Genomic DNA, 18,812 nt, shown 5'->3' on the forward strand with positions numbered 1-18,812 from the left:
ACTTTTTTGTTTTGTTTTTTTGCAAAGCATATAAAGGGGAAATCTTTGTACAAAGTATGGGTCTCTTTTGACCCAGGAAACACAGGACTGGACACTGTATTGCAGCAGTGTGGAGCGAGTTGTTTTGACATACTGAGGTCAACACATTGTGTGATATACAGCAAGGGTCTTTTACAAAAAATGTGTTGGGGACCATTTGTTTTGCTGTGGATGATTTTGAAATGAATCAGTAAACATCTTGGTTTGATGTATATGTGTCACAGCTTACAAAGATGTTTGTTGGAGTACAATAACTAATGCACTGATTGAAACAGTCTTAGACTTTAGCAAGGAGAGTTGGTTTATTTTACCTAATCCTCATGGTTTTATTCATGTGTAATCATAAATTTTGGTTTTTTTGGTTTTTCTTGAGGTTTTTTTTTGGTGTCAGCGGCTTTGTTCAAGTCATTTTATTTAGTTCTAGTGTTTTAGTGTCTGGGTTCTTTACATGTGTAAGTACGGTGTATTTGTTATGAGTCAGTTTCTCTCTGTGTTCCAGTTCATCCAGACGACGATGTACTCGTAAGCATGGTGCTTGGTGTGATGGGGGCGGGTAACAAGGATCCGAATCGGCATGTTTTGAAGAGAGCAGCAGATAACTGGAGTCTACTACAACAGCAACCACATCACTGACATGCACAACTACCAACAGTTGTTGTTGGTGCGAGACGTGGCAAAGGGAGGTTGCTACTGGTCTTCATTGCTGAACTGTGTATAATAATTCACTTTCCTTTCTTCTCTCTTGCAGCTGTGTTTGTGGCCGCAAGTTTTTTTCATTTTGGTTTTGTTAGTGCTGCAGTTTTTCCCAAGGAGGAATTGTGAGCACGTACTACGTAGAGGACTTGCTTTTCTATTGTGTTGTGACCTTGCTGGACTGGTTATCTCAGTGTCAGTGATCTTAGATTGTGCAATAGCTGTTCTTTGGATAATTCACACAAATTAACAATTAGTTTGCCTTTTTTTTTTTTTTTTTACGAAGGTGAATTATAAATCATTTTCTGTTAGAATTCTTTGTCACATTCAGACAAACAGATCTGAGGAGCAACATGACAGAATGTTATACACGTGCCACTTTCTCATGGTGTACATTCAGCTGTAGTGCTTAGAACCTCCAGAATTCATGGTGGCTTTTCAAAGGACTGTTTTGTCAGGACCCACAGAAGATTAATCATGCAGTTAACTAATTAAAGGACTGTTTTGTGGCTAACATTATGTGGTTTAGTGTCTTTTTTGGTGGTGTGTTGGGAGGGGCAGGGGGGGGGGAGGGGTTGTTATGGGGAAGAGGGAACAGGGGTGTATTTTGTGATATAAGGTATTGCTGATTTACTGCAAAGTGCTTACACTGCCTGAGTGGATGTGATAATTTTCTACCTTTGCAAAAGCTATGTGATGTAACTACATGTTTATATTTACCCTCCTTTCAGACTTCAGAGAAAGTAACCTGACGTTACATGTTTGCTTCCACACAACTAAGTGTGATTTGAAATTTTGTACCTCTTGTAATATCTGTCACTGCTGATACATATCTCAATGGGTTATATCTTTTTTTTCTCTTCAATTTTAATTTGTTACCTGAGATTTCTCGACTTGCGTGTGTTAGTGGGAAGTGAGTTTCAAATTCTGCAAAGTGAACAGCTTTGAACAGCGATGCCATGTTGTTGCTATTATGATCACATGGGACTTTGTTAAATTAAATGATTTTGTTGTTGCTGGTCCGGTTCACACTTTGCAAGCGTATTGCCTTTCAACTTGCCGCTCTGCATGCTTTGAGTACACACCTATCTTATGCTTCCTACTCCCTGTCCCACAACTCTTTGACACCAATTATGGGTGTTACAACTGACTGAAAAGAGGGACACATGAAGAGAAGTCAGTTCATTTACATAGTATTAATCTTTTTTTTGTAGACTTGGTTTTGTTACAAAAGATGACCGACAGGGAGTTATGTATGCAGGTCGGTTCATCTTCATAGTATTATGTTTTTGCCCCCAGCCCAGTTACTATCACCTGCCTTTTTCTTACAGGCCTTGTACTGAACACTGTGTGTACAAAGTAGTGCTGGTTATTGTATTGGGCTTTTGATATCTCAGAACACTTATTGAAAATTAAGAGCAACATTGTAAGAAAGGCATTATAATCCAAATAGGCATTTTACTTTGATAGGTCGGGTGGTGATTATTTTAGCAATTTAGAATTAAATTTCTTTTTTTTGTGCTTGTGAAATGAATTTATAATCTTTCTGTTGTTATAGCGTGTAGCCATGATTGTTATGTGTTTGTATCTTTCAGTGTTAACTTTATTAATATAAAATAGCAAGCCTGTATTCTTTATAAATGTGTATCCTTTTCTTGTTTATAAATAAGTATCCGGTCATTTTCTACTTTTCTTTTTAATAAATCATATCCTAATGTGTTTTTAATTTAACCGTTATTTTGACTTAATGTATTTGCTTTTGCAAATAGTTTAAAATATGTCCTTGAGTTAATACATTCGGTCAAAGACAACCATATGTTCTGTCTGAAGTATGTTGAGTGAGTACAGAAGAACAAAGCCATTTATAAACAACTGTCTTCTTGCAGTGGGTAGTGGGTTGCAAGAAAATCCTACGCATTAAATTCAGCACTAAAATTTCAGTAATGTTGCACTTAAAGTATGTTAAACAGTCATGAAGATGGACACTTCACTCAAAGCATGGAATTTGGAAATATCCTGATTTTGTCAATCAAAAAGAAAAGAGAAAAACAAGACTGCCATGAATGGGTGGAAAGGGGTAAAGAATGAGCAAGCACACAAAAGTTATCTGGAGAAGACATCTAAGATAAATGTGCAGAACACAAGTGTGTATGTGATTTCTGTGTGGTATGAGTGTTGGCGTGCGTGTGTGATGCCTGTGCACTTTGTGCCATATATGCCTGTGTCTTAGCTTGTGTTTTAGACGTGCTGCTTGAATAACCTTTAGACTATTATTACTTTTGCTGCTGTAAGCACTCATGCTCTCATCTGATAAAAACAAACGACTAATTCCAAATGTTTAATCACAACAAGGACATTATAATTTAATGTATTTAAATTTACAAGTCTGATGATAAAAATCTGATTTTTATCAGTACATTTGGATGAAAATTCATGACGCTAAAAACTGACGGAAAGCTGCTCTTTTCAATTCAGTAAGCAACAGTGAATAAGAACAGCAAAGTCAATCTACTTCTATCCCTTCAAACTGTATGCTCAATGCTGGATAAAAAATTTCTGGTCAAGTTTAAACATGTGGTCACAATGTACAGACGTACAAGACATGAAACGTTGAAGATATGTTCAACTGTATGTCTGCTGCCTGAGAGAACTACCTGTTCAGAAACAAGTTTCCAGAATATGTACAGACATAGTTATTTTTAACTCATCAGACCATCAATGAACAGTTAAAATAAGCAGTGTGAGGTCAAAATTCTTGTTTTCTTACTTCCTAAGTTTTGCTATAATTTGTAGCAAACACTTTAAATAGTTAAGAGTACCAAATAATTTTGAGCAAAATATAAAATTCTTTCTCCATCTTTGTATATAAGGCAAAATAAAATGCTTTTAGATTCTGTTTCTAAAATTTTGCCATTAACTGTAGCAAAAACTTTGAATAAAGTACCATATACTTGAGCAAATTGAAAATTTTTTTTTCTGTTTGTAAGGCAAATTGTCAACATGTAATTTCCACTCAGCAAAATGAACAAAGCAAAACAAACAAAAAAACCAACAGAAACCACTTGAAAACATGTACAAAGATGATAAAAATATTTGTTAAAAAGCAACATGACAAACACGTTATTCAGCTTCTTGTCAAGTGCACACACGTCACAGAATATCCCACAAAGTCCTGTGTTGTATCCACACAGACAAGGAAAAGCTGTACACTGTGCCACTTCACAATCATTATTTTCACAGCGCCATTTCACAAATGTCAGGCGACGTTCACCCCACGTCCACACTTTCCCTACAGCTCCACCACAGGGTTGAAGGGAATGGTGAGAGCAAGGAGGTCGTGGAAGAACTCTCCGTCGTTGTCGCCGCCCCCAAACACCAGCACCTCATCTTCCTCCTGGTTCTCGTGGCTGTAGGGGACGCACACTGCTGCGTGGCCTGCCCGCGCTTTGGGGGCGTTGGGCACCACCAGACGACTCCACGACATGCCACCTGGACACAGACAGGGGTGGAGGGGAGGGTTGGGGGGGAGGAGAATTGTATTTGAGATCCAACATGTTATCACTGTTCAAACAATTCCCTGACATGTTTCAGGTCACAGAATCATTCACACTGGAATTGAACATACACATACAACTGACACATCTGCTGTTAATTTAATTTAATTTTTTTATTGTCAAAAAGTTTAACTTTATTTACACTGAAGATGGAAAATAAGTTTTTGAAAACTCACCCAAGAGCCAGGAGATTGGAATGAATCGCTGAATATAACTACTCGTACACCGAAATGAAACGTTTCAATGGAATAATCTTGGAGACAAAACATACTCCAGGATCAGGAAGTTTTTTTTAATTAATTTTTTGCTGTTAAAATGATTTTGAAAAATAAAGAGCAGATGCCTTATCTCATGAACCCTTAGCGCTGATCAAGCCTTGGTAAATAATGTAGTGTTTTTCAAGATTCCTTCATTAGCACTGCATTAATATTCCTTAGGTCCAACTGACACCAGTTGCATTTTTAAAAGGAGAACAGAGCACAGCTGTCATTTTGTCTCGGATTGAAATGAATGGCCACTGTTCATACTGATTTTTATTCACAAAATTAAAAAAAAACCCAGAAAACGTTTAACATAAAAGGCCAAAAATTCTAAACTATCTTACGGAAACCAGGAAAGGCATGGTATTTTTAGTGCTGGCATTTGTCCCTTACATGATTAACTCACTCAATACGGCCAGTCCTCTCTTCCCCTCTACACAGACCCCTCGGATATCCAGTGGGTGTCTGAATGACCCAACCTTTAGCTTCCGTTGTCAGAATTGTGGTATTCTTTGTCAACATTTACCTCTTCAGTATAAGAGCCTTCCGCTTGCGATATTTTGATGATGGTAATTGGGGTGAAACGCTGTTAACGTCGTCTCTTTCGCCGTTCGTATGGAGAGAGTTAATCATTGCTACTTGGATGAGAACAGGATCCGGATTTTTCCCTCATCATTATCTACCTTCTAAATTGAAATTCAGGTGGAAGATTTCGCTACTGTCTTTTATCACTGACAGAAACAATGTATAATATTTTTTGTTTCAACAACACAGGGCCAAAATTAAAAACTTTTAGAAACCTGTCGTTTTTAAGGAATTTGAAAAGGCATATCTTCTTTTTTTTTCTTTTTTTAAAAATTCTTAAAAACTTGTAAAATGTGTACGAAACCAAATCAAATTGTGGTGCTTAGAGCCTCGGTGACCACAAAGGCCATCTCGAGGCTAACGTCATATTGGCATCTACTTCAAGTCAAGGGTAAAAATGTACAATAAAAACTAACCACTGCTTTAATCTTTTCACTCAAAAAGTTAAAAAATAAACATCACAAAAACTTCCAGATTTCAAAACATTTAAATCTGATTAAAAGTGTTCACTTCCTTCAAGAAGTCAATTAACGCCCACAGAGGGACACAACGGAACAAAGTCTTAGAGAATCTGCCGTGTCGAACGTCGTGCAGAACCCAGCAGTCAATGAGCACATGTTTCACAGTGAGAGGCTGGTCACAGAAATGTGTACGAACCCTGACGGCCTGAGCAGCAACTCTGACTACCCTAAAACACAGGTCGAAACAAACTTACCCAGATCAAATATGAAGGAGTCCTCCAGAGCTTCATTACCGTCGTACCCTCCATGGATCAAGATACGCTCGTTGCTCAGTGCGCATGACGCATGCCAGCTGCAAACAGCAAACAATGCAGTGGTTGCTGAAGTGATACTGTTGTTACATTTTATCACACACCCTGTGCTATGTCCACACACCCTGATTGTGCTGTTTTTAACACAGATCCATGCATTTTTATTTCTGATGAGAGGCCATTGAAAGAGTTGCCACATAAAATACAAGAGGCTGTTGAAGAACTATATTACCTTGACCAAAAAAAAAAAAAAAAAAAAAAATCTTGCTGTGAACGTTATAACTAATTTCACATGCACATTCCAAACACAAACAAAATATTCAAGTAATTTAATGTGTAGAAAATAATAAATGGGACCAGAAAATCACACAAATTCGATGTTTGAAAATATTGTTGCTTCTTTGAAGATGAAACACATATTAACACACATGCTCTGACAGAACAAAGAAATCCAAACACTTTTACTGGACAAAAAAACCTTGCAGTCCATCCAGGAAACTAGATTCCAAATGACATTCTTCTTCTTCTTTCCGTTACACGACCAACATCGACTTGCTGATGACTTTGTCGTGGTTCATGCATGCTGGGTATTTTCATGTCTCCATAACCCACCAAACACTGACATGGGTTACATGATCTTTAATGTGCGTATTTGATCTTCTGCATGTGTATACACACGAAGGGGATTCAGGCACTAGCAGGTCTGCACATATGTTGACCTGGGAGATCAGAAAAATTTCCACCCTTTACCCACCAGGCGCCGTTACTGTGATTCGAACCCGGCATTGGTAAACATGCTGATGAATAAGCATACTGTGTTACCTTCGTGGCTTTGGTGGTGTTCCTTTCACATCTGGTTTGGACCAGTCAACAGTTGCTGCAACAAATGGTTTTAGAGTGTTGTTGTGTTAAAAACACAATAAAGAACACACCAAATCGTTTTATTATTATTATTATTAGAGTTTTACTGTGTTAAAATTGAAGTAAAGAACATACAAACATGATGCATGAAATATGAACTTTATATAATGTGTTGAATAAACAATAAGGTACACGTAAGTACACACATGATGCATGAAACATGAACTATATATATGCATAAATATAGTGTTAAAAATGCAATAAAAAACTCACAAACACACACGATGCATGAAACCATATACAAACATACTGTGTAGAGATGCAGTAAAGAACACACAAGTACACACACACACAATGCATAAAAGATGAATATACATAAATATATTGTTAAAAATGCTATAATTAACACAAGCACAGACCCCCAGTATATGAAAGATGAACTACAACAGCCAATAACACTCATAAAAGTTGAAGTCAGGCATCTACACGCATATATTGTGTTAAAAATAATACAAATCAACGCAAGACACACACATACACACTGTGCTAAAAACAAGACACAGAACACAAGTACAAACACACAAAATACATGAAAGTCAAACTTACACACACACATACAAATCATATATCTAAATAATAATATATAGTGTTAAAAATGCTATAAAGAACACACAAGCACACACAGAAAAAGCATGAAAGATTAACTACAGCAGCCAATAAAATACAAAGTATTACATTAATTTTTCCCCTGCATCTTATTTCATTTCATTACCTATCTGCTTAACCAGTACTTTTTTATGTTTTTCATTTATTTATGTATTCATTTATCTAATGATGGATCCATTTATTTGTTTACGCACTTTTCTTTCTCCCCAAGGCCTGACTAGGTGCGTTGTGTTACGCTGCTGGTCAGGCATCTGCTTAGCAGATGTGGTGTAGCGTACATGGATCTGTCTAAATGCAGTGACGCCTCCATGAGTAACTGAACTGAGCCAGTCAAAGCCATACAAAGTGTGGCAGTTCCACACTAGAACCAGAATGAATGAATGATTTGAGGGTAACAGATTAAACATACAAGTACATGTTCAAAAGATTTTGTTTTTTTAAAATTTTTTTATTAAAGACAAAAACTAAGGTGAATGAGAGAGAGGGCGGTAGTTGGTCCCATATCCATTTTATTCATATTTGAGTACAGTACAGATGTACAATTCATACCTATAAAATACACACCAATACAGATACAGAAACAAAATCAAAGAAAGAAGAATAACAAACACCGGAAACCACCAGAAGAGATAGAAAAATGAAAACTTGGCACACACACAGAGAGAGAGAGAGAGGTGGAAAAAGACAGTGGGTGAAAGAAGAGACTCACTCAGGTCTAGAATGAAGAGGTCGTTGTAGCAGAAGGGCGCATCCCACCCCCCAAACATCACCATGCGGTCCTTGATCAGGGTGGCTGAATGCCTGGTGGAAAAACAAACAACAATCAATCACTATCACATGTGAAAAATAAATAGCATATATACGTATAAATATTTACAGACGCACCAAGACAGAGTTAGGTGTTGTTATTGCAGATCCAGTGTTCACCAGTCATCAAAGTTCAACGGTCTGTTTCAGCATCTTTGGAATCTAAGGTAGTTTACTCTAATTCTCCTCACTCCAGCCAGGTGTAAATGGGTAGCTGACTTTGGTTGGGGAAGGTTGAAGTGGCAGGAGAGGATTCGGCCTTTCCTTCCTATGCCAAGCCCAACACACAGTGGATATGAATTCACTGCCACAGTGGTTGTATGAAAAGGTATGGGACCTTTGATTTAAATTTTTTTTTAAATTTTTATTACTTTAATTATTCTGATATTCACCATGTAAATGCTTATGCTGACAGTCCTTGTTGAACAGTTGATCTACCATGTAAATGCTTTTGCTGATAGTCCTTGTTGAACAGTTGATTTGTCCATGCACAATGTTTATCAAAGACCAAAAGTTTTATCACATTCAATCAGAACTGTGAAATTAATGGACTGTTGTAACAATTGTTTTTTTCATGAGGAATGTAGGATGTTTCTGAACAATCTGCTACTTTATATTAAGAACTTTGATGTCTGTGGATCATACACTATTTCACACTGTTTCTAAAACAATAACAGCTGCATAAACTCAGTAACCATATCATTACAGAAATAGTGGCTTTGAGGTCTTAGTGAATTTCCATCCACCCACCCCACCCCCAATCGAGGTCAGATGATTGCAAAAATACTAACATGCATTTCATGTTGTAACATGTAAGTACATGCATCTGTATATGAAAAGAAAAAACCACAATGTGGAGAAGACAGCTGATGGAAAATGAAGGAGATGCTGATACCAAAACTAACAAAGATGTTCATTCAAATTTCCAGCAATGATTGGGCACACTGAAGGCTTCTCTAAGAACACAGATTTTTGTTTTGTTTTTACAGTTCCATCAAACAATCGAAAATTAAGCAGACTGCCTCTACTGTTTTGTACTTGTTGTTTCTTTCACCAAGAAACCAATTTCACCAAGCTACCTCTCCGAATTCCGTTACCTCTCAGTCTCTCTCAAAACACATACAAAAGCTCTTTATAAGACATTCTCCCCACACCTCCAACAATCAGCCAAATGAAATCTTCACTGTCAACCAAACTCCATAATGAGCACACCAGACAAGTGGTTAAAGCGTTGGACTTTGGGGTGGACAGATGTGCAGACCTGCAAGTGCCTGAACCCCCTTCATGTATACATAAGGAAAAAGAACCGAACTCCAAACACGCCAGCAACTTACCCTGACCGGGGCAGGGGCTTCTCCCCCTGCACAAGGGGAGCGTACCAAGTCTGCATGACCGGGCTGAAGATGTGGATCTCGTTGCTGCAGCCGTCGGGGTTGGGGTCAGGGCGGGGGTACACCCCTCCAAAGATCCACAGCTCATGACGATGCAGGTTGGCCGTGTGATAGGCCCGCGTCGGGGCTTTGCCGTCCACCTGTATACATGCACACAATAACATATAATACACACACACACAGTGACATATAATACACACACACAATGACACATACACACAATCACACGCACAATAACAAATAATACACACGCAATGACAAATACACACAATCACACACACACATTATACACACACACTTCACACATTCTGTGTTCCATTTGAAATGGGAGAAAGCTGTGATATGAAGGGGAAAAGGATCAGTATGTGGAGTGTTTGCGGATGCCATTCCCACAACACCGTATCAGTCCATGGGAAATTTTGGTACCATTTAATCTATATCAAACTTTTTAGGAAGAAAAAACAACCAAAAATCCCCCAAAAACAAAGGAACAAAAAACAACAACAGAACAAAAACAAAATAAAAAAGCCCAGATTCCATGAAATCAATATAAAACACCAGCAAAGTGACCTTGGCCAGAGTCCACTTGTTTTCATCCAGGTCGTAGACATGCACATCATGGAACCAACGCGAATTCTTGGAACCGCCAAAGATGTAGACGCAGCGCATGGTGGGGTCATAGGTCGCCGTGTGGCCCATGCGGTTCTCCGGCTTCTGGCCCTCAGACTGCACCTCCTCACACTGCCACTTGCGGGTCTCTGAAGTCATCAGTCGTGTAAACTTTTTATGAAAACTTTATGTCTTTAACGCATCTTTATACTTTGTTGCCAAAAGCCAGGCCAACCACAAAAAAAAGAAGTTAAGCTCTATCAAGGCTGAAAAACTGCAAATATCTTGTGGATTTTTTAAAATATTTTTTAAAAATAAAATAAAAACTTGGAAAAGAAAATAAGACAAATACCGTTGCATTCATGCACATAAACCTAAGACGTGCCTCTGATGTTGAACATTCCGTCAATTTTTCATCAGAGGATTAATCAACAAAACTAACCTGAACATAAACATAATTATACATTAACATACAAATTACAATAAACAAAACCAAACATTCTCAAGGGGCACACCACAAGTTACAGAATCAAAAAGAAGACAACATAGTAAAAGCACCCAGTTATCAAATCCAGACCCCCAAACCCCTAAAAAAAGATCAAAGCTTTCAGGGGAGTTGGGTGGGGGGGGGGGGAGGTGAATGGTCCAACAAGGCAGAAAATAAAGAAAAAAGATGAAGGCACTAGAAATAAAACAGAAAAGCCAGAAACAAATAGTCACAGAAAAGAGGAAACGTCTAAAAGAGGAGACATCTAGCATAGAATTTTTAGAAGGGGAGGGGATACTGTTCATAATTATATAATTTTATTCACAATTGTGGTATTCCATTTTCAGTCTGTCACTTCATAATTTATTTCTTTTTCCTCCAGGACACAAGAAAAACTGAATGTGGTCCTTAACTTCTTTTGGACAGTATACCATGCAGTTTTCTCTCCCCTGTCGTGTGGTGCAGACACTGACCTGTGTGCAGGGTCCACACCGAGTCCCTGCTCAGCTGCTGCCGGTCGCCCTGACCCCCGATCAGCACGGCACGGCAAGGTCGGGTCAGCAGCATCGTGTGACCCCAGCGGGCACTGGGCCGAGGAACTGTCAGTCACAATACATGTAATAATAATAATAAGAAGAAGAAGAAGAAGAAGAATATATTGTACCTATATGGCGCAAACTCCCCATATAATGGGCTCTAAGCGTCTAACATGACACAATACATGTATACAATAGTGAATTATACGACACAAGACCATATGAGGACAAAATCTATATACACCAATACATTGCTACAAATTGCACATATAAATAATCACAGGAAAATGGCACAAAATACACCCTACACACACACACACACTTACAGTGATAAGACGTTAAACTAAAGAATGAACGAACACACACAGAGCAAACACCGACCCACAAGCACACGCACCACAGGAATACACCAATGGAAGGGGGACACAAGGGGAGTGCAGACATGTACATCCAACTTATGCATTAAAGTTTAAACTCAGCAGGGTTCATACTGGCTTTTAATCGCAACATTCTGAAACCTTTTTTAAAATAATTTTTTAAAACCTCAAAAGGAGAGAAAAAATTGAAGCAATCGCTTCTACAGGTTTTTAATATAAAGAAATTTAAAACCTATCACGAATCCTTTTAAATCCCAAAAGAATTGGTTTTTCAAAACACAATCGCATTGGGTAAACAGATGAAAGGTGCAGCATTTTGAGTACCGGCTGATATGTCTCTTGGATGAATCATCATCTTATAAATATCACTGGGATCGTTTCATTTTTTTTTTCATTATAATTTATCTACTTTTAAATTCAGTTGGGCCTCTTCATTGTTGTGATTTATCAAAGGTTGACAGAAACACTCAAACAGTGTTGTTTTTCCAGATTTTTAATAAAATTTTTTAACTTACAAACCTGGGTAAAATCTTTGAAGATTTTTTAATGACTTTGAAAAAGCACGTCATTTAACAAAAATAAAAACGTTTTTTACCGGTTTAAATCCTTTGGGGTCATTATTACTTTAATATTGCCTTTCACCAATCAAACTGTTTAATTCAAAACTGCAAAACACTGCTGCTAAAATATCTTATATCAACAGTCCTTATGGATTTGTCAAGCAATATTACAAAACACTGATGCTTATCCCCCCTCCAAGGAATTTTGCTATTTTGTCCAAGCATTAACTAGTCTATGAACATAACCGTCATTTTATTCTTCTTCTTTTTTTTAAGCAAAGGAAGAACAAAGAAATGACAAGATCAGCTACCAAGTTCAACAAAACTGCCACATGAGAAAAGAAGTTTCTGATTTGTGTCTTTGTATTTTTTTTCCTGCACAAAAACTGTATTGAAAGCAGCATTAAATCACTAAATAAAAACAATCACTCAAGTTTTCTCTAGAATGCAGTTATTCCAGTTGTTAAGTGAAAAAACAAAATAAATGAATAAATAGAAATAATGAAAATACATTAAAAAAAAAAAAATCAAGTGAAACCTGAAACAATGCTGAGACATGCTCCTCAGTTCAAACCACTTAATTCACTGTATGTGAAACAATATTGACTCAAGAGATACTCAGCAAATTACGAACAGCTTAATTCAGTCAGTGAGTGTGATACAAATATCTGACTTGAAGTTGTGTACCTTGTGAATAGAGAGAGTAACCACTCTTTACTATTTGTTAAACATCTGACAACCCTAACAAACCCTCAGTTACCTCTGGCCGTCAGGTCAATACAGCGTGTCAACCGTCCGTCACTGTGCACTGCCGCTTGGTTGTTCTCCACTTGTGTCAACACGTTCTCCTTGAAAGGACTGTCACTGACAGCTGATTTGGTGCGTGAAGTCTTCGGGGTCCCCTCGCTGGCCAGAGCTCGCATGCGGGTGCCACGCTTTTTGGGAGTGGGCCCCTCAGAATTTTCATCCTTGTTCCGCCGTCTTCTCTTGACTGGTTTCCGCGGCAATGGTGAGTGCACATCTGCCTGTTTACCACAAAAATAAATATTGAATATACATGTTCTGGAAGTGAAAGTGATACAGTTTTCAACTCTTTGAAAATAAGAAATGCACATTTCATACGTAACATGCTCAGAAACTGCAAAAATGTTTAAATACAGAGAAAACAAGGCAGAGCTTCACTGTTTAAATTCAATATACTTTATGAAAACTATTCCTGCTTGAGTATTTTAAACACGCTTTAAGGCGCAATGTAAGGGCTATATAAATGCATTTTTTCCCCTTTCTGAGTTTCTCTCTCTCTCTAGCTGAGAACAATGGCAGTGCTACATATCAAATTCCTGTCAAACAGAAGCCAAGAATCTTTTTCTTGAATGCCTAGGAACCTTGACCTCAACCTGGCTTCATTATAATTGGCCTGAAAATTGAATCACTTTCATCAATGCGTGAATTTACCATTCAGTTTTGCTGAGGATACTGGAATACACTGACATCAGAGGGAAAAAATAATGGTTTAAAACATTTATTTTTTAATGGTCCAAGAACAACTGCTAGGAAAGTAGTATGACTCTGAATGGGGAAAATAAACATAAAAAAAAGAATTAAATAAACAAAATAATCATACAAAACAACAAAAGAAAAATCATAGATAAAATAACATCCACATGAAGACAGTTAAATCTTAAAAAAAGAAAAAGAAAAAAGAAAAGTGCAATGACCTGTGGAGTGTTCTCGTTGAGTACCTGTGCTTCACACAGACCCTCTTTCTCCAAGTCTTTTCCCTTTGTCTGTCTTGGTGTGCTGTCAAGTTTTTCCTCCAGCCCCTCCAACTTTGTTTCCATTGTTGCATCAGCTCCATTCTCTGAAGCCTGCTGGCTTGGGGCAGTTCTGTTCTTGTCTGCCTCCTCTTCTTCTTCATCCTTTTTCAGTGTCTCGGCAGCCACTGAAACTTTCTTCATACCTGAAAAGTTGAGTTGAGTTTGTCGGGTCTTTTTTGTACCAGTGCTGGGAGGAGTTGATTTCTTTTTGTCGACAGTGGCGGCCAGAGGACCAGTGTCCTTTTGTTTCTTCTTATTCTTCTTCTTCTCTGGTTTGTCTTTTCCAGAATGGGAACTGCTATCATTTGGAGGCAAATTCATGCTTGTTGGTTCTTCTGGCGTTTTTCCACTGACGGAGTCTTCCTCCTTTTTCTCTGATTCCGTGTTGACTTTTCCAGAAATGTCGATGAGGGGTTGTTCTTTCTCCTGTGATTTTTTCCGTCCTTGTGATGCAGGCTTTTTACCCACTTTCTTTTGCGCAGCTCCTTTCTTGCTCTTCGGTACAGCACTCTGCTCTGACGGCGTCTTCATTCCCATCACCTTGACTTCCAAAGGTATTTTCTCACCAGCAGGTCGGCTCTCCAGGCTTTGAGTCTCCCAGGTAAAACATCTGTTCAGAAATATATAGTTCAGGATATCATATATATATTATATATATCAACTACCAGTCATCTGTGGGCACTAATATTAACGCCAAAAAGGTCCATATCAATAATATACTATCACATCATTCCAGCCGCAAATATCTACCAATGAAAAGACTAAAAGGACAATCCATGACCGCATGTAGCTAGCTATCTTTAGTGTGCATCAGTACATGTGTATATTAAGTATTCTCATGCATTAATTGACTGCAGCTCACATGGTCCTTCATTTGCAAGTAGTTAACTGTTTTTACCCTTGCAACTTAAAGCTGTAGCTGTTTTCAGTGATAGATGCACAGTCGCTGGGCATTCCAAGTCATACTTTTTAGTAATTTTAAGTGTCACTGGCACTAACAAAATGATCCAGTGTTGTTATTCATAAAACCATATACTGTACAAAAAAATGGGTTCAGTTCAAAAATAATAATCTTAATTGACAAAATATGTACATAACCTGGACCGCTTGTCTCACAAATTAGTTCACTGTTCAGCCCCGAAACAGAACAATGTTCCACATCTATTTCTCAAGAGTAAAGCAAAGATTTGTTTCAATCAAATTAATGAAAATGAAATTTGAATGCACACACCAAACACTGTGCAGGTCTCATGTAACCATCACCATTCATTTACATACTTTCGTTTACTGACCACTTTTTTTCTTCTTTTTTTTTTTAAATAAAAAACATTCTACCTACCACCACCCCTTGCCTCTTCCCCAAACCTAAGTGTAAGAATGATCAAAGTGTTGAAATCTTTTTTAGCCGTACTTAACATGCACATATCAAAATTATTTTCTAAATTACTATAGAAAAAGAAAAGAAAAAAGCTTTGTATTCTCACATTTATACAGAGCTTTAAAAATATATATATTTCAAGGAAAATAAAAGTACTTTGTGTTTTCATCCATCTCTCCAATCTTTGTTGAATCCAGGTATATATCGAGAGTTGCATTCTTGTCGTCCCTGCCTGGGGGCCACTGCCCTTGACTGAAGATCAACAGCTGGGGTGGAAGAGGCAATGCCACAGTACATGCAAACACCTGCTCATCTTTCTTCCTGGAAAACAACAGAAGTGTACAAGTATACCATTTTGCTTCCGACAATTCAATACCATCACGAATAAGAACTAGAAATTTGAACAAGATCATATCAATTGCAAAAAATAAAGCAAAATACACTTTGCATGGTTCACATCACCAAAACTCTAACTTGTCTTAACTTAGGCATTTTATTTGTGGAGGGGCATGGGGAAAAAAAAAAATGACTGTGCCAAAACCTCAGTAACTAATAAGACAAGACTGAAGACATTTACACTCCTGGAAATTCATATGTATGCTGGTTTAAGTATTAGCTGTATATATTATATATGTCAATCAAGCATGTAACCTGCAAGGCGAAATCCAACACACCTAGGCCTTGAGGGGTTAAAAAAAAAAAAAAGGATTCCTAAACAAATCAATGGATCATTTGGATGTCATCAAATTAATGAATAAACAATTTGAGTAATTAATTATAGAAATAAGTAAGCAAATAGATAAAGAAATAAAATGAAATGTAGAAAAAAAAGATATTAGATAATGACAAATAAATAAACAAGCAAATAAATGTAAATAAACACACACACACACACAAATGTGAACAACAGATATGTGCAACAAGTATGCAGTCTCACAGATATGAAAGCACAAACAAATGCACCCAGGCCCAGCACTACATTATATATATAAGCACATGAGCCCTGACACAAACATACTCTCCAGCACTCTAAACCATTTCAGGGCACCGCATCCATTGGATAAGTGTTCATTATCATTATTACTATCTAGATTCTATCATCTTGATACCAGTAAAGTGTGGGATCCTCATCCAGTGATCAACACTGGAAAACATGCAGAGGAAAGCAGCCAGTTGTGTGTGTCAGACTGACAACAGATATGAAATGTGGACAAAATGCTTGTTGACCTGAAACGGTCAACCCCAGGCACTGTCCAGAGACTGCCAGCCAACCCCTTGGCACCCACCCCTCGATCTTCCAACAATATCCAAATCTGCCAGCTGGTGTCGCTATTATATAAACACTGGGTGATTGCCCATGCTGGATTCCCCCCACCCTCACTTGTTCTTCCTACTGGCACATTCAAAATTCTATGTTTTATGCAAATAAATACACATTCCCCAGCCCAGGCTGGACTGGTGCAGAGGCTGTAGGAGTCTGACTAAACTTTCTGTCTGTTGATGCTGCCAACAAACTTGCTGTTGCCTTCATTTTATCCTGCCTAGATTATTGCCATTCTCTCTTAGTTGGCCTTCCCAATGGTAAAATCTACAAGCTCCAGAAAATACAGAAAAGTGCAGCTTGACTCATCCTTTAAAACATAAAAAGTCAAGAAGAGAGAGTGCTACTGCTCTCCTGCAGACACTTCACTGGTTGCCTGTTCAAACCAGAACTGAAGATAAAGTTGCCTGTCTATGCTTTCAGTGCCTGAATTGTGAAACCACACCCTCATATCTTTCTGAGCTTGATAACCAGTACTTGCCAAACAGAACATTGAGACCTCTTGACTCCTCCCAGCTAACTGTTCCCCGACACTTCCTTAACTCCTGTGGAAAGAGGTCCGTCTTCAGCCCAACAACTTGGAATTCTCTGCCTATTGGCGTATTGCTCTCAAGCAAACAATTCATCTACCTACGCTTAAAGCAAATCTTAAAACTTATCTCTTTAAAAAATACTTGTCATAACTCAAATAGTGCTGTTGTCCCAGGCTCATGGCAGTGGGAGCGTGTGTGATGGGTGAGTAGAAAGAATGGGGGTGGGTAGATGGATGGTGGTGGTGCGGTTCAAAAGGGAGAACGACTGACGATTTTTACCCCTTTTACCTTTTCTATCCAAAACTTTATTTTACAATTTTTACAAAATCTATCATTCTATGGCATGCAAATTACAGTTATGCTCCTTTCGACATATATGTATTTTAAGTGAAAATTGCTGTTATCTCAGCCGTTTAATCATGTGTGTGTGTGTTTGTGTGTGTGTTTGAGTGTTGTAGTATTGAGAGTATGTTACCTTGTGAGTTTTATGCATTGTTTTCATAATATTAATGATCCTGTTTTATGTTTCTACTACTTTTTACATGCTTTCTTGTTTCACTTTAGGTACTGGATTGTAAAGTGCTTTGAGCTTGCTTATGCTTGTATTATTGCGCTATATAAAAATAAAATATCATGATACCATTATTATAACTAGTATATTAGTAGTAAACATTAGGATGAATGATGCTGGGACCAGAGTTACTGTTTGGAAGCCTGGAGTGGCTCAGCAGGTCTGGCTCCCATCCCTACCCACCTTCTGGAAAGCCTGAAACCTGTCAAAAGCTTCCAATATAATATTGGAACTAATCAGTGACAGATTATGTTTTCTGTGGAAACAGGTTAAATTATAGTATGTCATCTGCTAATAGTGATAAAACTAAAAGCTCAGATTTAAACTCGAGTTCAATGGAATACTAGACTGCCTAAATCAAACTCAATGGCTCTACCCAGGGAGAAGTGACTGCGTTGACATAAAGGAAAGCTGTATGAAATGATGAAATACATAAATGATCACCTGACATTCTGAAACTGTCCTGCCATTGTCTGATTACTTCGGTCTGGGTTGCATAATAGTGATCTGAGCAGCGCTAACTTTGTACACAGTACAGTATCAAGTATTTTCCTAAGTTTATGTCAATTAGCGTTGTTTTGGGAAATTTTTTAAAGCTAGGCAAAGGTATGGCTTATAACATTGTTTACAAACGCAACCCAGCCCACGTTGATAAGCCAGCGAGTCCAAGCTAGGCGATTTAGAAACCACTCCATACTTACAGTTACACAGAGCACCACCTATACTAATTTTCTGATTTAAAGAATATCAACAAGCAGTGAATTAAATACCTTATCACTTCGACAGGTGGTTTTGTGACAGAAGACACAGTAAAAATCCGCAGTTTCTCCATGGTTGCAACGCTTTCAGTTTCACTTCACATTTAAGGCACCTGGCAGAATTCCATCAACAGACGAACACGTCTATTTGGCGCAATTCACACTTGCCGCCAAGCAGTTTATTATCAGAAGAGTTATTTCCCTTACCTGAAAAACAAAAAAGAAAAAGGAAGGATC

The 18,812-nt window shown here is 37.9% G+C and overlaps 2 protein-coding genes across 2 annotated transcripts in view; one reads left to right on the forward strand and one right to left on the reverse strand.

The window, feature by feature from the left end:
- Positions 1–2,543, forward strand: part of LOC143295891 (calpain-9-like) — a 106,023-nt gene extending 103,480 nt beyond the window's left edge. The window contains 1 exon segment of the mRNA XM_076607565.1: positions 539–2,543. Within this exon segment, the coding sequence (XP_076463680.1) occupies positions 539–565 (27 nt within the window). The 3' untranslated portion in view covers positions 566–2,543.
- Positions 1,989–18,724, reverse strand: LOC143295893 (uncharacterized). The gene is made up of 11 exons (XM_076607566.1): positions 18,588–18,724; positions 15,549–15,713; positions 13,916–14,624; positions 12,958–13,222; positions 11,198–11,323; positions 10,199–10,386; positions 9,572–9,768; positions 8,140–8,231; positions 6,726–6,780; positions 5,847–5,944; positions 1,989–4,221 (listed from the first exon to the last, which is right to left on the reverse strand). The coding sequence occupies exons 1-11, from the start codon at positions 18,647–18,649 to the stop codon at positions 4,022–4,024; spliced, it is 2,157 nt and encodes a 718-aa protein (XP_076463681.1). The 5' UTR covers positions 18,650–18,724; the 3' UTR covers positions 1,989–4,021.
- Positions 18,725–18,812: the final 88 nt, after the last annotated feature.

The sequence above is a fragment of the Babylonia areolata genome, chromosome 21 (assembly GCF_041734735.1).
Source record: "Babylonia areolata isolate BAREFJ2019XMU chromosome 21, ASM4173473v1, whole genome shotgun sequence".
NCBI lineage: Eukaryota > Metazoa > Mollusca > Gastropoda > Neogastropoda > Buccinidae > Babylonia > Babylonia areolata.